The sequence below is a fragment of the Dasypus novemcinctus genome, chromosome 26 (assembly GCF_030445035.2).
Source record: "Dasypus novemcinctus isolate mDasNov1 chromosome 26, mDasNov1.1.hap2, whole genome shotgun sequence".
In the NCBI taxonomy this organism is placed as follows: domain Eukaryota; kingdom Metazoa; phylum Chordata; class Mammalia; order Cingulata; family Dasypodidae; genus Dasypus; species Dasypus novemcinctus.
This window is the reverse complement of record NC_080698.1, coordinates 51,466,564-51,489,886: the sequence shown is the minus strand read 5'-3', so window position 1 is coordinate 51,489,886 and position 23,323 is coordinate 51,466,564. Positions and strand designations below refer to the sequence as shown.

The following is a 23,323-nucleotide window of genomic DNA, read 5'->3' as shown; positions in this document are numbered from 1 at the left end:
CTTCAAAAATGAGGGTGAGTTCAAAATCTTCACAAACAGAAACTGATAGAGAATATGTTACCAAAAGACCAGATTTGCAGGAGATACTAAAGAGGGTACTGCAGCCTGAAAGGAAAAAACAAAGGAAAGAGATTTGGAGAAAGTTTAGAAATGAAGATTATTAGGAAGGGTAAGCTAAAGGATAAGAAGACACACAATAGAATGATATGACAACAGAGATGAAGGACAAAATAACTGAAGTAAGTAATGCCTTTATATTAATAACTGGATGTTAATGGATTGAACTCCACAATCAAAAGACATAGATTGATAGACTGGATAAAAAAATATGAGGCATCTATATGTTGTCTATAAGAAATCCACCTCAAACATAAGGACACAACCAGGTTTAAAGTGAAAGGTTTGAAAAAGGTATTCCATGCAAATAGTAACCCAAAAAGAGCTGGAGTAGACCAGATAAATGTAAAGTAACAACATTATAGTCTATGAACATCAATTAGTGCAACTGGCAAATTGTTCCTGTGATCAGAATTCTGTAATATTTTTCATACAAAATAAACTATTGCTTTTAATTGAGGAGTCCTGGAGAAGAGAGGTACTTTTGGATACTTTTTTCTTTAACCCCTTATTATTCATACTCTTTAATCTATCTGGATCAATACTGATTTATCATGAGAACTGTTGAACAAGATTGCGTTTTTATGAATTGGCAAATCATTACCTTCTGTAATTCATTCCACTAAGATGTGAAGAATTCCCGAATAGGAATTTGATTATCTAGAGAGAATTATGGCTTAAATGGAAATTAAATAACTAAACCAACAATTTATTCCAGTTTTACAGATTATTATGGCCAATAGTTAGAGCTGTGATATGAAAATTAGAATTATTTTATAATTAATTTCTATTATTTTTTAATTATTATTTACATTTATAAATGGTTTTGCTATGCTGTTTTTCATCATTGATTGTATTAAATCTAACCTGGCTTAAAATTGCTAGATTTGTTTTGGAGAATAGCAGACACCTTAGACTTTACTTATGTATTTGATAGTTCTTAATTCCTTTACTTTCTGAGCTGGGCACCAAGTTTTAACTTGGATTTGAATTCCAATTCTGCCACTTACCAGTCCTTTGAAGTTGGGCAAATTACTTAACCCCATTTCCTTGTGTGAAATATGTGTAATAATATATATAAGGCTGTTGTGAAAACTAAAGGATGACATGTACAGTGCCTAACACATAATAGACTCAGGTGTTCCCTTCCCACACACCACCATTCTCTGCCTGTTTCTCCTCCACCACCAACCCTTCCCTGGGGGGGTGGGGAGGGGAACCAAGTGGGTAGGGAGGACAGATGTACTTTGGGATCTCAGGTTCCACGTTTGATCTGAAATATCCATAACAGAAAGAAAATCAAACAGTGGGAATATTGCATAACCTAGAAGACTTGAGGTACTAAAAAGGGTAGGTTTCCAGGAATTTCTGTTGCAACTCTAGGCAACTTAGTCATCTGATACTTTGACTATTCAGCCAGTCTGCTGCCTTTCCTCTGGCCGTTTCACTCCTTGTTAACATACACCAAAAGGTGAACAGCACAGGAGGAGGAAATGACATAAACGTTATTGTGCGCTATTCTAGATTGTCTGGATTTTTTTTTTTTTTTTTTTTACCATTAATTTCAATATTAAACCTTTAGGCTAACAAGTCAGGTATCAGCATTTCATTAATTTGATTTGGTGTATTATTGTCATCATGAACTATAACGCAACATTTTTTAAAATATGGGGGTAATCTATATACCATTCTTTTGAACATATTGCTCCTGGAGATGGATTAGGGATGGGACCACAGAAAAGGGTATGATCTTAATGTCAAGGATGGTAAACTTCAAATCCAATGGATGTGTCATGATGATGGGAACGAGTGTTGTTGGGGGGGGGGAGAGGGGGGGTGGGGGGGTGGGGTTGAATGGGACCTCACATATATATTTTTAATGTAATATTATTACAAAATCAAAAAAAAATAAAAAAATTAAAATAAAATAAAAAAAAAAAAAGGATGGTAAACTTGTAACTTAATGCTCTTTTTGGGAATTATAGGACTGTGATGGTTATTTTATTATTTGTTTCCGTTACTGCTCAACAGAGAGCAGTTTCTAAAGCTTTTTTGCTCATCCCTACTCTAATTGACCACCAGGATCCACAGCCAGGGGCATCTGCTTGGTTTTTTTTTTTTGGCCTTTGATTTTAAGAAATACTGACCTCTCACTAGCTTTGCCTAACAGCTTTTTTTTTTTTTTTTAAGATTTATTTTATTTATTCCACCCACTCTGACCCCCACCATCCCCAGTGTCCCTTGCCCTTGCTGTCTGCTCTATGTGTCCATTCGCTGGGTGTTCTTGTGTGTCTGCTTGTCTTCTCATCTTCCTTTAGGAGGCACCAGGAACCAATCCTGGGACCTTCTGACGTGGGAAAGGGGCTCACATTCCTGGTTTGTTGTGTCTCTCATTGCCTTTCCTCTGGGTTTCTTTTTTGTTGTGTCATCTTCTTGTGTCAGCTTTTTGTGTGGGCCAGCTTGCCTTCACCAGGGAGCCCTGGAAGTCAAACTCAGGACCTCCTATATGTTAGGTGGGAACCCAATTGTTTGAGCCACATAGGCTTCCCATGCCTAACAGCTTTGAAGTGTGGTAGTTTAAGCTTTCAAATCTCAACAACTTGTCTTTTTCTTCAACTACTTTGAATGGTTGCTTTCCCATATAGTGAAAGGATAGTGTGTGTCCTTCAGGATCCCTTGCCTAACAAAACCTTTTACTGGCTAGAACTGACAAAATTTGAGCTCCAAAAGGCCTGAACTTTGTTATTGACTTAATTATTTACCTCTTATTGGCCCCGTCCATGACTTTTCAAGTTATCTTACCCAAGTTTATCACAGTTACTTGTCGTTTGGGATTTTTTTTTAAACATCATAAGCATATACCACTTCATCCTTGCCACTTTGAGCCATACAATTCTTACCCTCCACCTCTCTCTATCAATTAAGTGTCCTCATTAGAACAGAGAGAATGATCCCATCAGCCTTGAAACGATTTGAGTGAAAAGACCTTGTAATGAAAATTAGTTTTCTGTATCTAGGCAGAAAAATACCTATACTTCCCAACATTTTAGAATAACCATAATCTGAGAGCATAAATCAGGACTACAGTGATCTCTAAACAACAAAATGGTTTGCATATAATTATATTGAAATGCAGGTGCACCTTGTTTTGCATAGATGTGAAAAAGTATGTGTAAAGAATGTGGTGCAGAGGGGTTGTAGCTAAGTGATTGAGTGCCTGCTTTTCATGTATGAAATCCAGGGTTAAATCCCCAGTACCTCCTAAAAAAAAAAAAAGAATGTGGTGTACAGTTTGAATGGATTATATAAAACATGGAACTGTATAACATAAGGAATCCAATGGTAGAAGATGGACTATGGTGTTAATAAGTCAAATATGAGAATGTTCTCTCATGTAATATACTAATACTACATGTATAATACTAATACAAGGTATTAATAATATAGTGGGTTGGGGAAAATATACCAAATGTAAGATATGGGCTATAGTTAGTAATGATATTTTTTTAATTCCCCACCCCCCTCCCCTTGTGGCTTGCTTGCTCTCTGCTCTCTGTGTCCATTTGCTGTGTGTTCTTCTGTGTGTCTGCATTTTTTTTTTAAGTTTATTTCCCCCCACCTTGCAGCTTGCTTGTTGTCTGCTCTCTGTGTCCATTTGCTGTGCACTCTTCTGTGTTTTTACTTGCCTCCCTTTTTGTTGCATCACCTTGCTGAGTTGGCTCTCCACGGCACTTGCAGACTGGGCGGCTCTCTGTGGTGCTTGCACGTGAGCCTGCCTTCACAAGGAGGCCCCAGGACGCGAACCCAGGGCCTCCCATATGGTAGACGGGAGCCCAACTTCCGTCTATTTCATAGCTTATAACACGTTTCACAACAGTGCAAGGTGTTAGTGGTAGGGTGATGTATGAGAGCCCTGTATAATGATATGCATGTTTGTTTTGTAAATTCACAACTTTTTACTATACACTTATTGTTTATGTATGTTCATGTATGAATGATATACTTAACATAATTTTATTTTTTAAAAAGAATGTGATCCATTTGATGTTTAAAACCACTAGGGGAGTTTCATTATTGAAAGAAGTATTGTGATAAATCTTCCAGTAAAGGAAAAGTACCTCCAATTTACATCTTATGCAAATCCTTTTTCATATATATGTTTTGCCTAAAGCAAAGTATACTTGTATGAGGACAGTGTCCAAGAGGGAGATGGGGATTATACAGGACAGAAGGAATTATAGGTCACCTCTTTGTGCTGAGATCTGAAAGTAGGTAAGTTCCAATATATTTTGGAACCATTGAATCAGGAGAGAGATCCTCTTGGTTTCCTTCTAACATCCACCCTTTGCTTTTTTATGCTAGATCGAGCGGTTGGAAGTAAGCAGCCTTGCCCAGACTTCCAGTGCAGTGGCCTCTAGCACCGATGCCAGCACCCACACGGACTCTGTGGATGGAACGCCAGACCCTCAGCGCACAAAGGCTGCTATTGCTCACCTGCAGCAGAAGATCCTGAAGCTCACAGAGCAGATCAAGATTGCACAAACAGCCCGGGACGACAACGTTGCTGAGTACTTGAAGCTTGCTAACAGTGCAGACAAGCAGCAGGCAGCCCGCATCAAGCAGGTCTTTGAGAAGAAAAACCAGAAATCCTCCCAAACCATCCTCCAGCTACAAAAGAAGCTTGAACACTACCACCGGAAGCTCCGGGAGGTAGAACAGAATGGGATCCCACGCCAACCAAAGGATGTCTTCAGGGACATGCACCAGGGTCTGAAGGATGTGGGAGCAAAAGTGACTGGCTTCAGTGAGGGTGTGGTGGACAGTGTCAAGGGTGGACTTTCCAGTTTCTCTCAGGCCACTCATTCGGCAGCAGGGGCTGTGGTCTCAAAGCCCAGAGAGATTGCCTCATTGATTCGGAATAAATTTGGCAGTGCAGATAACATCTCTAATTTGAAGGACTCTTTAGAGGAAGGGCAAGTGGAGGATGGGGGGAAGGCTTTGGGCGTGATTTCAAACTTCCAGTCGAGCCCAAAGTATGGTAGTGAAGAAGATTGTTCTAGTGCCACATCAGGCTCAGTGGGAGCGAACAGCACCACTGGGGGCATTGCTGTAGGAGCATCCAGCTCCAAAACAAACACCCTGGACATGCAGAGCTCAGGATTTGATGCACTACTACATGAGATCCAGGAGATCCGGGAAACCCAGGCCAGACTAGAGGAATCCTTTGAGACCCTCAAGGAACATTATCAGAGGGACTATTCCTTAATTATGCAGACCTTACAAGAGGAGCGATATAGGTAAGTTATATGGAATTAAAATCCTCAATTACTTGTTTGGGGTTCTCCTCCCTCTGAATATGGGGGAATGATTTAAAAAGTTCTTTATAATATCTTTTTCTGGAGTGCCCAGAGCACTTTAGAGATATCATATGACATCTGCATGAGTTTGCATTTCATAAAGAGCAAAAGAGAGGCTCAGCAAAATTAAATTATTCCCAAGATTGAGTATTTAATTAGGTAATGAAGCATTACTGTAGCTCTTCAGTCTCCATTCCAGTGTAGGACTTTAAAATGAAGACCAAGCTTTCTGAGCCATTCCATCTTTTTTCTTTTTTTTAAATTTAGGAAAAACCCAGGATTGAACCCAGGCAAGACCTCATTCATGAGAACATGGGAATCAGGCACTCAACCACTGAGCTACATCTGCTCCCCCATCTATTTATTTATAATCACAGAACCACAAACCGTTACAGCCTGTAGCTGTAGCACAGTGACTTCAAAAGTTCTTTAATCCTCTGAACTCTATAGAAATCAAAGCCCAGCTAAAATATAATGATCCCTGTAGATATTTGGTTCTAAACATATTTTATATAGGCACTTGGTGTACAAAGATTAGACTGAAAATAAATTCAGATAAGCATGTCTTTTATCTTTATTATGAATTGGTTAATGTTTAAATGGGAATGAATTTAAACATGAAATGTTTTCTATAGTAGTTAGAGAATTTTCAAAGGCCCTAAGTTCTCTTGAGTCATTATCTGTCCCTAGCAAGGTAGAAAATGGTCTGGTTTTTGTGTTTCATATTATACTTCATATTCATATTAGACCACTTTTAGCTGTTCTCCAAATGTCTGACCTTTCCAACCTTGTTTCCCTTACATGCAGGAAGACATTCCCCATGGAGTACTCATTGAGATCCAAACTTTGTCAGTTTATAGGCAGGTCTCCTCACTGATGCAGGTTTACAATCAGTCATATGGGAGCCACAGGTGCCAGCCATGGTTTGGAGGACCTGGTTCTGGTTCTTTCCCAATTACTAACTAGAGGGAAGCCTCAGTTCTTCTCTAGTATCAGGAGAGGGACATACAATCTCCTAAGATCTTTTTACCCCTTAAAATATATTTTTAAAAGGATTTTTAAAAATACGCCTTATATGAGATGATCTCAGGGATTTTATGAGAAATCAGTTGTTCAGTGTATCAGTTAGCTCTGAGAGGAGTTACAGCAACAAGCTGTCTCTTTTCAAATGGTGAAAATGCTAAGCAACAATTAAGTCCTGACTCTTTTCTTCACTCTTCCCACCTTCTTCATTTCTAACTTAAAAGTTCAAGGGAGAAGAAAACAGAAAGGCGTATAGGAGAAAGAAATAAAGATGTAAAAGAAAATATATTATTCTTTTCATTTCAGTATTTTATACATTCTTTAACATACTGAGAAGATGAGGGCTAAAGCAGTGAGTTAGCTAACAAATTTAATGGACTCAAAAAAATAAAACACCTGGTCCTTTATTACCATACAAAATCTAGCTCCCAAGTTCAAATTTTCTACCACTTACCTTGAAAACTAGGCAAGTTTCTTAATTTTTTCTAAGTCTTAGTTTCCTCATTTCTAGTGTAAGAATAACAATAGTCCTTCATAAAGTTACCCTGACAGTTAAATAATTTATGTAAAGCACTTAGTTAGGTGTCTGGCCCCTTAAGTGCTCAGCTGATGTTAGGCAGCAGCTGCTATTAATGCCTTTCTGAGTATGGAAACCTCAGCTTTCCACAGTCAGTTGCTCAAAAAGATAAATGCCTGCTTTTTTGAATATATAGCAAAATATTTCAGTTTTAAAATTCCTCCAGAATGTAAAATTTATATAGAGCTATTATGTCTTCAAGTCAGATATAGGCCAGTGTGAGAAAGTAAGAGAGGGGAAAAAGCTTATTTCCCAAGGCCCCATCTTTGTATGTTTCCATTTAAAATAAGTCAGAGGACAAAACTTAAGCTTCTCATTAGAAGAATCTAGTCCTAGTCACTTACAAGGTAATGAGAAGTGCATTTTTTCACTGCACTTTGGATTCTGTGCAGTGGGTAAATGACTACTTTTATGGAAGGAAGAGAGAATAGAAAAAGTTTTAGAATTTTCAAAAGGAAAGGTGAGGGATGGGGCCTAATGTATTGTGTAATCTGACATGTTTTGTCATACCATGCCGCTTTAGAATGATCTTTCCTTAAAAGCCTTTTATTGCAAGAATGAGGTAGAAAATCACAACCCAACTCTTATTGTACTAGTAACTCCTTGTATAGAGCAGTTAAACGTTCAAGATTTCCCCTCCATTTACATGTCTTTACATCCTAAATACAATATCTACTTAAGTTCCCACAAATTGAAACCTGTTCTTTTTTTTTTTTTTTTAATTTCTCTCCTTTCTTGCCCCCCCACCCCAGTTGTCTGTTTTCTGTGTCCATTAGCTGTGTGTTCTGTGTCTGCTCCTATTCTTGTCAACGGCACTGGGACTCTGTGTCTCTTTTTGTTGTGTTATCTTGCTGCATTAGCTCTCCATGTGTGCGGCCGCCACTCCTGGACAGGCTGAACTTTCTTTCACGCTGGATGGGGTGCAATCCTTGCACATGGGGCTCCCCTATGCGGGAGACACCCCTGCGTGGCACAGCACTCCTTGCACGCAACAGCACTGTGCATGGGCCAGCTCCACACTGGTCAAGGAGGCCCTGGGTTTGAACTGTGGACCTCCCATGCTGTAGGCAGACACTCTATCTGAAGTCCGCTTCCCAAAACCTGTTCTTTAAGCACCGAAACTTTTCATGCTTTAAGAAATTTTGGAGACTTTTTCTGCCTTCTTTTGACAGAGTACCCTGAACCTCACTTGATTGGAAATAGCTTCGGTCCTCATTAGGAACTGTAGACTGCTGACTTAGAGTGATAACCTCAAATTGATGGGCGTGAAAGGTTATGTGCCTCTACAATAAATGTTCCCAGACAGCTTGCTTTTTTTAGTTCCTTTGTTGGCTTTTTATAGTTATTTCTCCCTCTCTTTTTTTTTTTTTTTAAATCCTTTCCATATGTCTTCCACTTTTGTCAGTAGGCTTGGCTTTTTTTGTCTAGGAAGGAAATAGGCTAGAGTATGTACTCAAGGAACCTTGTGACCAGAGATCTAGTTAATATATGCTTGGCTGCTCTAGATTCATTTTTGCTTATTTTTCTATATTCTAAATTATTTTACCAGTCTCTTGAGTTGACAAGAGGGAGGCCATGCATGGTATAGTGTTGCTCCATATTATTTGAGGAGGAGGAGGAGGAGGAATATGATGAAGATGATGATGACACCACTACAAAAAGCATTTACTAAACTACTATGCATAATACCATGTATTTTATCTCTTTTTTTTAGATTTATTATTTTATTTATTTCTCTTCCCCCCCCCCCCCAGTTGTCTGCTCTCTGTGTCCATTCACTGTGTGTTCTTCTGTGTCCGCTTGCATCCTTGTCAGTGGCGCTGGGAATCTGTGTCTCTTTTTGTTGCATCATCTTGCTGCATCAGTTCTCTGTGTATGTGGCACCACTCCTGGGCAGGCTGTGCTTTTTGCACAGGGCGGCTCTCCTTGAGAGGCACACTCCTTGCGCGTGGGGCTCCCCTACGCGGGGGACACCCCTGCGTGGCACAGCACTCCTTGCGTGCACCAACACTGCACATGGGCCAGCTCACCACATGGATTAGGAGGCCCTGGGTTTGAACCCTGCACCTCCCGTGTGGTAGGCACACACTCTTATCAGTTGAGCCAAATCCGCTTCCCACGTTACTGCTAAGCTCAAGTAGTTCTGCAGATGGGTTGTATTATCCCCTTTTTACAGATAAGGAAATTGAGGCCCACTGAAGTTTGAATTTGTCAAAGTGGTCCCTCTGTATATGGTAAAACTGGTATTAAAACCCAGTTTTATTTTACTTCAAAGCCAGTACTACTAGGACAGCTTTTTTTAAGGCTCAAACCTCAAGTCTATCCAGTTGAAAGATTATTCTAGCTTTAGGAAGCATTGACTTCCTTAACGATGGGTATTGGGCCCTTCCCTAATCAAGGTGTACATTTCACTAAAAGTTGAGTCACTATTTTTAATGCATTTTATAAAATTCTGTGAATACACAGCTCTGGAAAGTATTCTCAAGCTAATACAACAGTGGGTAATAGTTGAAACCTACTTAAGGAACCCCCCCCACCCCCTTAACCACTATTTCTCCTTTTCAAAATCCCTCTGAATAATGTCACTCAATGTACTTCCTGTTGCTCTGTACCCCATTGAGTAGCACCAGGTCAAGATGTTTGTTTGTTCTCTAATACCCTAAAACATTCCAAGGTCCATGGAGTACAGATTCACACTCTCACCCACACACTTAATTGTGATGTTATTGCATACTTAGTATTTCTTCATCGCCCATGTGCTCAGTACTCTTTGTTTTTTGCTAGTCCAGGAAGCCATTGTAGCAGAACTTGGATCTGAACGCCACCTCAACTTTTGACTAGTATATAGATATCTAGTCTTTGAGCTTTGCATTTGAGCTTTGCCTTCACTCTAAGATATGAGAGCATGTATTTTGAAGAGATAGGAGACAAAGTTTAGAATTTTTTTACAGTGATGGGATCTGTGCTGACTTCAAATTCTTCTTCTCCAGCGAATCTCTTCATCCCACTGAAGTGTTATTGCAGGTTAATTTAGTGATAACTGAGTTCAATTAGAGTTGAGAAATCAAGTAACCCTTAGATATCTTGTTTAATCTCATTTACACATGAGTACACTGAGACCCAGAAAGATAAAGTGACTTTTTCCAGGTCACACAGTAAAATGGTTTAACGTATATTTAATTTGCTGTGAAAAGCTGAGGACCAGTTCTTTTCCCATAGCTGGTAAAATATATAAATGAGCTACAGGTGGAAAAAGTACACCTCTGGCAAAATGTATTGAAAATAGGAGAGAACTAGAAAAACATTCACCAGTAGCCTTACAGGTTCTTTTTGTCGTTTTTCCCTTAGGGGATCTGGCCGGGAATCCTGCTCTGCTACTGCCTTATAATGCATGTATAGGGCATGCTAACAGCCCTCCTGGTGTTGATGAACACTAATACCATTTCAAAAGCATCTGTTTTAAGGGGATTAATGTCCTTTGGATATGGGCTTCTGAGAACGTTTGTACTAAGCTCAAGAATATTTTAAATTGCACTAAATCATAAGAGCCAAAATACAGAAGAAAGCAATCAGTATAGGCAGAAGAACAGCCAATAACTAAGCTAGCCCAGTTAGGCATAGGCCACTGGAGTTCTAACTAAACAAATGCTTGTTTAAATATAATTTTATTTTTTATCACTGGACATAAAACAGATATGATTGGATGTAATTATTTTAGCCCCTTTATTAGGCCAGTCTTCTGAGAGTCTCTAGAGGATATATATTCTAAGTTTGGACAAATAAGTTTGAAGTAGAGACTGAATATTGGATCAAGTTAGCCCATCATCTCTAAGAGGAAGTCCAGTTAGGAGGTGCCCTTATGAAGGGTAAAACCTTCCATAGAAGAGATTTGCAAGTGTGATCTTCCCAGTTTAGTTATTAAATAGGTGATGGTAGGAGGAAGAGAGGGAAGGAAGAAATGAAATTGGGGTTGTACGAGCCTGGATTTGCTTGCCAGTTCTGACATCAATTTGTTGTAACACCGTAAATTACATAACTCATCTGAGTCTTAGTTTCTTCTTCTATAAAAACAAAGTAATGGTATCTGTTGTACAGGATTGTTGAGATTAAGTGAGATAATTTATGTAAAGCACCTAATTTGGTTGTTGGTTTGGAGTAGGAGCTCAATAAACACTACTGAAGGAATCTAAAGGTCTGGGATGTGCCAAGCTTCTGAATTTTCCAGGCTTGCTTTTTTTGTTACCTGTGTGCTTTAATATCTCCTGTTTCTGGTCTTTAAGATAAAGCACTGTCTACCCTAAAAGTTTTGAGGGACTGATTCTATGCCTTTTCCTTTTCAATTAAAGGCTAGTTCCGTGTTCCCTAACATTTCTTCAGGCTTCAACATAAATGAGATAACAAAAGGTAAGGAAGGAATACACTTTCCCCAATTCAGCCAGGAATCTATTCAAGCGCCAGCCACATGTCATGTCCCTACCCCAGCTTTGTCTCTTCATTCTGGTCAAACACTGGCAGAAGCTACCCCAGTTGTCCAGTACACATTTATGTACAGTGGTCTGTTACCATAACTGTGCTTTTGGCATCAACTTTGGGACTCAGTTCTTCCTATTTTTCTCACTACCTGCCCCACAAGTTTTCTTCCTCTATCCTGTCCTAGTGACCTGTTGCCCAAATACGGAAGCTATTGGCTTCCTTTGGCTCTCAGAGATGATTCCAAACTTTTGAGCCACACCCAGAGAATAATGCTTCTGATGAAGAGGCCCTAACCTATGTACTCACCTGGTTTCTCATTCATTAGGAATTTGACCCAAAAGGGCCCCTAGCTTATCTTTCATCAAGGAAGTGACTACTGTGTTGACTAACCCAGTGACTGAAACACTTTTCCAAGATCAGTATTGGTCCAGGGATTGTTCACCTACAATTAAATCTAGATGTGTTGAATACTTTGTAGATCAGGTTTTCCTTCTAATGGGGGAGGAGTTTCACATACCAAATTATGATATAGCTTGATTTTTTAAAAAATCTTAGTTAAGACTTTCCATTTCCTAGTAGTTAAGCTCAAATCATATTTAGGTGTCTAGATTCCCTTTGGGCTTTAACCATTTTGGAAGGACCTTTGAGTAAAAAGTCTCAAAATGAGATTATTAATTTAATGGTACTTTGTTTCAGATGAAATTTCATGAAAATCATGTGCCAGCCTGCAAACATATACTTGTAGAATCAAGGACTCCTCCTTGTATGTATAGAGAACTCTAATTAGCACTTGAAGGGGCTAAAATCCCATAAAGAGGAAGTTCTTGCTTAAAATATTACATATGGGGAGCAGATATAGCTCAGTGGTTGACTGCCTCTTTCACATGTATGAGGTCCTGGGTTCAATCTCTAGTGCCTCCTTAAAAAAAAAAAAAACTACATATGAAAAAGTACATATGACAGGAAATAAACACTTAGCAAGTAAAGTAAGCAAAAGTGATTATATTATCAATAATGGGGATAGTGGTAGTTAGTGGGAGATAGAATATAGGAGTTTTCTTCCTCTTGTGGTTCAGATTTTGCATTCGATTAATAACACAGGAAAAGTAAACAAAACAGAAAAGCAGTAAAACCTAAAAACAGGAAGCATGAGCAAAGCAGTTGAGACACATCACTAACTGACTAGGGCAAAGTGACTGTCTCTCCCTACTACTCTCATTTCTCAGTTATAAAATCAAAGTACCTCTCAGGGAAGAAGTAGGTAAGGATTAATGTAGTCATAAATTTGAGTTCCTCAGAGGCAGATGCTACACATTAAAAAGGGGTATGGAAGGGGAATATAGTTGGCATTGTTATTATTAGTACAGTGTTTTGATGCTTTAATGCTTATGATGATTAAGTAGATTAGATTGAATCTTACAATTCCTCCCCCACAATGTTCTCCTCTTCTCATGAAACACCACATCATTTTTATTGGGCTCTTTGTGTTAGCCTATTTACAGACCAAATTTTCAGAAGTAGGTATTTAAGCCACATTGAGGTTGATAGCACACTAGCAAAAAGTTTGACTGGAAATTGCCAAGGATCATCATGTTTGTGTTGTCAAATTGTGGGTTGTAGTGTTGTGAAACAATAGATTTTCTCTCTTGGGTAGACTCTCAGTTTAGGGAGATCATGCTTTTAATTTTACCTGTGACCAACTAGTAAATTGTTTAATCTCTGAGGGACTTTATTTTCTACAAGGACATAGTGAGGATTAGCAACTCTTCCTGGAGATTTGCAAAGATCATAAAATTTCCTTGTGACACCTTCCCTCACACACATATTAAAAAACAGCTTGTCATGAAAGGAAAGTAGCATATTACCTACCTACAGTAGTAAAAACACCATGGTACTGGCATAGAGATAGACATATAGACCAATGAAACCATACTGATTGTTCAGAAATAGATCCTCACATCTACGGTCAAATGATTTTTGACAAGACTGCCAAGCCCACACAGCAAGGGTAGAACAGTTTATTCAACAAATGATGCTGGGAGACCTGGATATCCATACCCAAAAGATAGAAAGAGGACCCCTATCTCACACTTTACACAAAAATCAATTCAAAATGGACGAAAGCTGGAAACAGGCCAGAGAATAGAGCTACTTGAATCATTTGGAGAATATGAGTGTATGCCTTGTGCTGGCCCTCCTGATGAGAAAATAAGAAGGCAGAGCGAGACTTATGGAGGTGAGAATGAGAGAGAGTGGTGCACAGTAAGCCCATTTGTGTGAAGTCATCAGAAAAACACCATAAATATATTGGAAAACAGTGAAAATTTCAGAACATATAATATCCAGATTGAAAGAAGGTAAATGGGATGTTCTCTATTTTTCATTTTTTTTAAATTATTGAAGTATGTCATTCATACGTGAACATAGCATAAATAATAAATATATAGTAAAACTTGTGAATTTACAAAGCAAACATGGGTAACATCGTACAGGGCTCTGTAAATGGGATATTCTTAGTGTAGGAAAAAATGGTAGAGTGTAGACCTATCCAGCTTTAATTGAAATATTCAGCCCTAAGATGTTTCCTTCTTTTGTTTGTTTTCTGTAGTAGCATTTTGTCCCTCCCAGTGAGGACTTTTCTAGAGATTGGGGATTTATGTATGTTGTAAGTAATATGGTATAAATATATTGTTCTCTGTGGCTCCAAAGGACTAAGTGGTGAGAGTCACAATAGCTTAGATTATACTTCAGTTTTAGAAAGAACTTTCTTAAAGCCATGTCTGTCTGTGGGAAAAACTGAACTGTCATTAAGAAAAATTACACCCTGCTACTGGAGGTATTCAAGGAGAGGTTGCTAGGGGTGTTGTAGCAATAATTCCTCTATTGAAAGAGATTTAAATGGACCCCTAAGATGTTTTCTAGCCCTAGAGTTTAAGATTCTTTCTAGTTAGGGAACCTTTTTTATGTTTCAAACAATACTTTAAATGTTTGTGGTATATTTCTCTTCATAACATGTTCTATTGTTTTTTTATTAAAGAATTTGTGAGTTTACGAAGCAGTCATGCATAATGTTCAGAATTCCTATACATCACCCCTCCGCCAGCACCCTGCATTGTTGTGGAACATTAGCTACAGATGATGAAAGAACATTATCAAAATGTTACTGCTAACTATGGTCCATAGCTTACATTCGGTATATTTTTTCCATTAACACCATATATTAGCGATAATATTGTACATTAGTTCATGAGATAACACTCGTATATTTGTATTGTTAACCACATGCCATCGTCCACCACATGGTTCACGGTGTCATGTAGTCCAGTGCCTTGTTCAGTCCATCCAAGGTGTACACTCAGTGGCTCTCAGTTCCATCAGAGTTGTGCCATCATTGCTTCAGTAAATTTTAGAACATTTTCCAGTTCGATAGAAAAAATCCCATACCCCCCTATTATTGACTCATAGCAGTGATATAGTACCTTCTTTAACATTGATACAAGAATATTGCAATATTGCTGTTAACTATAGTCTATAAGTCACATTAATTGTATTTTTCCAATTTGTCACCATATTCTTGCCACATTGTACTAGTGACATACATTTAAATTTGTTTTAGTTCATAGAAGAGGATTCTTGTATTTGTACTGTTAACCAAAATACTCATCCACCACCAGGTTTACTCTGTTGTACAGTCCCTAGATTATTCTCTAGCTTTCTTTCAATTGACATTTACATCCCTAGACTACCCCATTCAGCCACAATCACATTTATAAATCAGCCCTGTTAGTTATATTCACTGTTATGTGTTACCATCAACTCTACCCATTTCCACACTGTTACCAATCAAGCCAATTAAAAATTCTACGTATATTAAGCATCAGTACCCCTTCTCAGCTCTTATCCTGTCTCCTAGTAACTTATACTCTGGATTTTAACTCTATGTCTTTATTCTTCATATTTAGTTCATATTAGTGAGATCATATAGTATTTTACCTTTTGTGCCTGGCTTATTTCACTCAAGACGATATTCTTAAGGTTCATCCATGTTTTTGTATGTGTCCAAATTTCATTTCTTCTTATAGCAACATAGTATTCCATTGTTTGTATATACCACATTTTGTTTATCCATTCATCAGTTGATGGAGACTTGGGTTGTTTCCATTTTTTGGCAATTGTGAATAATGCCACTGTGAACATCAGTGTGCAGATGTTTACCTCCCTGTTTTCAGTTCTTCTGGATTTATTCCCAGTAGAGGAATTGCCAGATCATACAGCAGCTCTGTGTATATCTTCCTGAGGAAACCACCACACTGTCTTCTACAGAGCCTGCACTGTTCTCCATTCCTACCAATAGTGAAAGAGTGTTCCTATTTCTCCACATCCTCTGCAGCACTTGTAGTTTTGTTTTTTTTTTTAAAATGGCCATTCTATGAGGCATGAAATGATATCTCATTATAGTTTTGATTTGCATTTCCCTAATAGCTAAGGGTATTGAACATTTTTTTCATGTGCTCTTTTGCCATTGATATTTCCTCTTTGGAGTTTTTTGCCCATTTTTTTATTGGATTCCTTGCCCTTTGTCGTTGAGTTGTATGATCTCTTTCTATAGTGTGGAAATCAAAACCCTATCTGGGGAAGCAGTTGTGGCTCAACTGATAGAGCATCTGCCTATCATATGGAGGGTCCAGAGTTCAATACCCAGGGCCTCCTGACCCATTGGTGAGCTGGCCCACACATAGAACTGCCGTATGCGAGGGCCCTGCCACACAGGGGTGTTCCCTGTGTAGGGGTGCCCCATGCGCAAGGAGTGCACCCCACAAGGAAAGCCGCCCTGTGCGAAAAAAACAGAGCCAGCCCAGGAGTGGCACTGCACACACAGAGAGCTGATGCAGCAAGATGATGCAACAAAAACAGCAACACAGTTTCCCGGTGGCGCATGACAAGAATGCAAGTGGACACAGAAGAACCCACAGCTAATGAACACAAAGAGGAGGCAGTGGGGGGAGGGGAAGGGAGAGAAATAAATAAAATAAATCTTAAAAAAAAAACTTATCAGATACATGGTTTCCAAATATTTTGTCTTATTGAGTAGGCTGCCTTTTCACCTTCTTGAAAAAGCCATTTGAAGCTCAAAAGTGTAATTTTGAGGAATTCCCACTTACCCTTTTTTTTTTCTTTTGTTGCTCATGCTTTGAATGTAAGGTTTAATAACCACCACATACCACCAAGTCTTAAAGATGTTTCACTACATTTTCTTCTAGTTTTATGGTTCTAGCTTTTATATTTAGGTCTTTGATCCATTTTGTCATGTACTTCCCCAGTTCAAGTCTTCTTAGAGCTGAATAGTAGTCCATCATATGTATATACCACATTTTGTTTATCCATTCATCAGCTGATGGGCATCTAAGTTGCTTCCATCTTTTAGCAATTGTGAATAATGCCACTGTGAACATCAGTGTGCAAATATCTGTTTGCATTTTTGCTTTCACTTAGTAACAGAATTGCTGGATCATTTGGCAGTTCCATATTTAGCTTCCTGAGGAATCACCAAATCATCTTCCACAGAGGCTGTACCATTTTACACCCCCACCAACAGTGAAGGAGTGTTCAATTCCTATTTCTGCATATCCTTTCCAGCACTTGATGTTTTGTTTTGTTTAATAATGGCCATTCTGTAAGGCATAAAATGATATCTCATTGTAGTTTTTTTTTTTGAGGTACTGGGGCCAGGAATTGAACCCAGGAATGTGTGTGGGAAGCCAGCACTCAACCAGTGAGCCACATCAGCCTCCCTGAGTTGGTTTTAAAAACCTACTTTGTTTTCTTGTTTGTTTTTGTTTTTTTCAGGAGGCACAGGGAACTGAGCCCAGCATCTCCCATGTGGGAGGCAGGCACTCAACTCCTTGATCTACATCCACTCCCCCCATTGTAGTTTTTTTTTTTAAAGATTTATTTATTTTTCTCCCCTCCCCCCCATTGTCTCTTCTCTTTGTCCATTTGCTGCGTCATTGTCTTTATCTGCTTATGTTGTTGTCAGCGGCATGGGAATCTGTTTCTTTTTGTTGCGTCATCTTGTTGATGTCAGCTCTCCGTGTGGGTGGCGCCATTCTTAGGCAGGCTGTATTTTCGCGCTGGGTGGCTCTCCTTATGGGGCGCACTCCTTGCGCGTGGGGCTCCCTTATGCGGGGAACACCCCTGTGTGGCACGGCACTCCTTGCGCACATCAGCACTGCACATGGGCCAGCTCCACACGGGTCAAGGAGGCCCAGGGTTTGAACCGCAGACCTCCCATGTGGTAGACGAATGCCCTAACCACTGGGCCAAGTCCAACTCCCCCATTGTAGTTTTGATCTGTATTTCCTTAATAACTAGTGATGATAATTCTTTCAATATGTTGATGGATTCAATTAGCAAATATTTTGTTGAGAATATTTTCATCTGTATTCATTACGGAAATGATGTGTCATTTTCATCTTTCATAATATCTTTATGTGGCTTTAATATTAGGGTGATGTTGGCTTCATAGAATGAGTTTGTTAGTGTTCCCTCCTATTCAATTTTTTGCAAAAGTTTGAGCAAGATTGGTATTAAATCTTCTTTGACTGATTGGTAAAATTTACCTGTGAAGCCATCTGTTGAAGAATTTTCGGTTTGGGGAAATTTTTTGTGACTGTTTGAATCTCTTTACTTGAGATTGGTTTGCTGAAGTCTTCTGTTTCTTCTAGGGTCAATATTTGTGTGTTTCTAGGAGTTTGTCCATCTTATCTTTGTTGTCTAGTTTGGTGGCGTACTGTAGTTCATAGTACCCTCATATGATCTCTTTGATCTCTGTAGGGTCGGTAGTAATCCCCCCAGCGCCGCCACCACCATTTCTGATTTTATTTGCATCTTCTCTCTTCTTACTTCGTCACTCTAGCCAAGGGTTTGTTCATTTTGTTGGTCTTTTGGAGGAACCAACTCTTGGTTTTGGGGATTGTATTTTGTGTTGTTGGTTTTTTTACTCAATTGCATTAATTTCTGCTCTGATCTTTGTTATTTTGTTCCTTCTGCTTGCTTTGAGAATAGTTTGCTGTTCTTTTTCTAGTTCCTCCAGCTGTGTAGTTAGGTCATTTCTTCTTTTTTGTTTTTGTTTTTGTTTTTTTTCTAATTCCCTTATTGAAAAGTGAAAACCCTTACCAATAACTTTTTAAAAAAATTTCTCTCCCCTTCCCACTTCCTCCCAGTTGTCTGCTCCCTGTGTCCGTTTGCTGTATGTTCTTCTGTGTCTGCTTCTATTCTTGTCAGCTTCACTGGGAATCTGTGTCTCTTTGTCATGTCATCTTGCTGCATCAGCTCTCCGTGTGTGCGGCGCCACTCCTGGGCAGCCTGCACTTTTTTCGCGTGGGGCAGCTCTCCTTACCAGTTACACTCCTTGCGCGTGGGGCTCCCCTACGCAGGGGACACCCCTGCATCGCATGGCACTCCTTGCGCACATCTGCACTGTGTGTGGGCCAGCTCACCACATGGGGTCAGGAGGCCCTGGGTTTGAACCCTGGACTTCTCATGCGGTAGGCAGGCGCCCTATCAGTTGAGCCAAATCCACTTCCCACCAATAACTTTAAAAGTCACATTTTTGCCAACATTGACCACCACTATCATTGTAATAATTCTTGATATGTCTGACAAATATCTAATGGAGATGAAATTCTAATGGTGTCTCTAATTTTGCCAAAGTCCCTGGATTTACTCAGCAACCCTCTCTGAAGTCTTTCCTACATTTGTAGACAGGAATAAAAGAAATGCCAGATCTCTACAGAGCAAACAGTCCTGTCCTAATCTTACTCTCCCTCCCCAATGAGCCATTTCAGCACACTAATAAAAGCTGAATGTTTTTTTGTTTTTTTTTAAGATTTATTTCATTTCTATCTCACTGCCCCGCTCCCCCTCCCCCATTGTCTGCTCTCTGTGTCCATTTACTGTGTATTCTGCATCCGCTTCCCAGTAGCACTGGGAAACTGCATCTCTTTTTTGTTGCATCATCTTGCTGTGTCATCCCTCCGTGTGTGCAACACCACTCCTGGGTGGGCTGCACTTTTTTCATGCAGGGCAACTCTCCTTAAGGGGCACACTCCTTGCACATGGGGCACCCCTACGTGGGGCTGCCCCTGCATGGCACAGCCCTCCTTGCGTGAGACTGGCAGCACTGCATGTGGCAGCTCACCACATGGGTCAGGGGGCCGTGGGAATCAAACCCTGGACCCTCCATATGGTAGATGAATGTTCTATCAGCTGAGCCACATCCGCTTCCCAAAAGCTGAATGTTTTGAAGACAGCAGCAAATCTTATTAAAGTAACCCCTCCCATCCCCAGACCTGGTTATTGCAGCTAACTTATGGTAAAGAAATAATTAACACAATATGAATGCATTACTGAGAAACAAATAAAGATGAAAATTAGTTCTGACAAAGTAAATCTCAACTCAGCTTAGACCAGGGATTTGTTTGATTCTACTTTCTCTCCAGCTTTTGTGTGAATAAGACTGTAGATTAAAAATCTCTCACTGGCTGGTCCATCTTTGTTATATCAATGAATAGTTCAAAAAGTAAGGCAGGGAAGCTACTGTAGCTCAATCCATTGGGCTCCTATCTACCATATGGGAGGCCCTGGGTTCGCGCCCTGGGGCTTCCTTGTGAAGGCAGGCTCACCTGCATGCTGCAGAGCCCTGCCCAGCCCGCAAATGCCATGGAGCGACACCCAGCCCACAAGGGCCATGGAGTGCTGCCCAGCCCTCAAGCTACCGTGGAGAGCTGACTCAGCAAGGTGATGCAACAAAAAAGGGAGACAAGCAAAAACACAGAAGAGCACGCAGCAAATGGACACAGAGAGCAGACAGCAAGCAAAAAGCCACGGGGTGGGTGTAAAAAAAAAAAAGTAAGGCAAGTCTCCATGGACCCAAAGGGAAGGAAAGAATCTGTGCTCTTAACCACTGTGCTCTAGAAGCAGTGGTTCCAGAGAAATATTAGTTCTAGAGAAAATAGAAGCAAATAAATAACCAACAGTTTGTCCTGGGTTTTTGCTTTATTTTCAACCATCATGGAATATTTGTACTAAATAATCTTCTCATGGAAGAATCTCTGTTACTATGCCACCACTGTCTTGTTCTCATCAACTGAAGTTTACACATTCCTTAATTTGATAAAACCCTTGCCAAGCAACCAGAAGCAAAGGGAATTATCTTCAGCTTTTAATATACAGAAAGGGAAATAACAAAATGCCTATATCTTTTCTGTAAGCCTTCTGAATGCATTCCTCTACCTATTCTTCTCATGCCCTCATATCTATAAAATAACTCAAAAATAAGAAAAATGGCATTCCTCCTCACATGTCAGTGACACAAGGTCTTTGTTGCTGTGAGTGGTCGGCTGAGTAACAACACCCAAGATGACCACATGCCAACCCCTGGAGCCTATGAAAGTTACCATCTATGGCAGATGGGACTTGGCAGATGTGATTCACTGAAGGCTGTTAAGAAGGGGCATTATCCTGGATTCTCTAGATGGTCCTGATGTAATCGCAAGGGTCCTTAGAAGAGGCAGATTAGAGGAACAAAAGGTGATAAGACCAAAGCAGAGATAGATTTGAAGATGCTACTATACTGGCTTTGAAGATGCAGGAAAGGACCATGAGTCAAGGAGTATAAGGAATATACTTCTAGAAGCTGGAGAAGGCAAGGAAACGGATTTTCTCTTAGATCCTCCAGAAGGTACCACACCAACCCACACCTTGGTTTTAGCTGTGTAAGTCTCATTTTGGACTTTGAACCTCCAGAACTGTAAGAAAATAAAGTTGTTTTAAGCCACAAAGTTTGTGGCAATTTGTTAGAGTATCAACAGGAAACTAATATACCATGTTTACTTCATCTTTCCTTTTATCAGTATGATGGTTGGCTCACACCCTTCCTTCTGTTTATAACGTAGAAGGTAGAAAGAACTGCATGTATATGTGTGCATCCTCATAATTTCGTCTTCAGTATTAAGCCAAAGGCCCCTTGAAGGTAGGAGCTTCTTGAATATACATCTCCCAAGTACTGGGCAGAATCTCCACTTCCTTGTGCCCCCATGCTGCTAGTTAACTACATGAGCAAGGACCCGAGGAAGAACAAATCAATGATGGAACTGCTGTGAGGGTCACTTATGCATGGATCACACACCTCCTGGTTTGACTGGCTCAGAAGGGCCCAGATGATAATGCCACCTTCAGCCACAACTTGCTGAGCTGAGACAGTTCCTGGGCCCAGTAAAAGCCAATGATGCCCTTTCATTCATCCTTGCCTCTCCTTTCCTTTCTCACTCCCTAGTGCAGTAGAACCCTTCCTCACTCCAGCCAAAAAGGCTAGTCCCCTGCCTTTCCTCCGAGGGACACATATGGGCAAATGAATCACCCGGACTGGAGTTCCAATTCCATTGCACACAAGCCAAGATCCCCTGAAGCCAGCAGCTGTCACTCACCTCTCAGGGTCTCCTAAGAGCATGGAAATTTTTCCACCAAGCTGTGGGGGTTAATACTCTCTATAGTGTAAAGTAGAAACTGCACTTTGAGTCAGCTCAGGTAGATTTTCTTACTTGTAATAGAGACTTGCAAGCAAACTTACTGGTTGGTCATAAATTGTTTGAGGTCAGCATTAAGTCCAGAGGTACATAGTTTTTGTTGTTTTGTTTTGTTTTGTTTTGTTTTGTTTTGTTTTGTTTTGTTTTCTTACAGGCCAGTAGCTAGCATTTAATGATGCTAGACTTTGTGTGCAAAGAATGGCTCAATTCGGGATGGTTTCCTTATAGAAAGAAGTGGTCTCAGCATTCATGACATGATAGCTCCCAGGTAGAGAAGGTGATCTTGAGAAAAATCTCTGTATGTTGGTGGAGATACTGTGGTCCTTTATCACTCTGGCCAGTAGCACGTCTAGCCCCAGGACCTTGCCATTGGAGCACCACCTGCATCCCAGCCGTGGATGGGCACAGGTGGGATAGCCACATCTGTGCCCCAGGCCATCCCTGGGGGATGCCTGCACTGGCACCCCAATAACTTTCCTCCTACTGCAGCCGGTGTCTTTGTGGGCTCCTCCAACCCTCTTCTTTTTTAATGTGAGCATTGAGGGCTATAAATTTCCCTCACAGTACTGCCTTCACTGCCTCCCATAGGTTTTGATCTGTTGTCTTCTTGTTTTCATTCATCTCGAGATATTTACTATTTTCTGTTGCAATTTCTTCTTTGACCCACTGATTATTTGAATGTGTTGTTTAATCTCCATATATTTGTAAATTTACTCTTTTTCTGCCTGATACTGATTTTCATTATGATCAGAGAAAGTTTTTTGTATAATTTGGTCTTTTAAAATATATTGAGATATTCTGTGACCCAACATATGGTCTATCCTGGAGAAAGATCCATGCACACTTGAGAAGAATGTATATATCCTGCTGTTTGGGGTACAGTGTTCTATATATGTCTTTTAGGTTTAGTTCATTTATCATATTATTCATGCTCTCTCTTTCTTACTGATTTTTCTACCCAGATGTTCTGTCCAATGATGAGAGTGGTGTATTGCAGCCTCCAACTATTATTGTAAAGACATCTCTTTCTTCTTTCAGTTTTGCCAATGTTTGCCTCCTATATTTTGGGGCACCCTGTTTAGGTCTTCACAACATATTTCATTTTAACAACAATTCTAAAAGGATAAGGAGGTATGAAAAGTGGTTATCTTAGAAAAAATAACATGTAAAACAGAGTGTTAAATATTAGA

General features: G+C 39.8%; 1 protein-coding gene across 6 annotated transcripts in view; it reads left to right on the top strand.

Annotated features, from left to right (window-relative positions):
• TMCC1 (transmembrane and coiled-coil domain family 1) overlaps window positions 1-23,323 on the top strand; it is a 250,360-nt gene that overhangs the window by 214,778 nt on the left and 12,259 nt on the right. For all 6 annotated transcript variants that reach the window (XR_011647564.1, XM_058288860.2, XM_058288862.2 and 3 more), the window contains one exon: window positions 4,480-5,414. Coding sequence is in view for 5 of the 6 variants with exons in the window: in XM_058288860.2 (XP_058144843.1) it covers window positions 4,480-5,414 (935 nt within the window). In the remaining variant the exon portion in view is untranslated. The remainder of the gene's footprint in view (window positions 1-4,479; window positions 5,415-23,323) is intronic.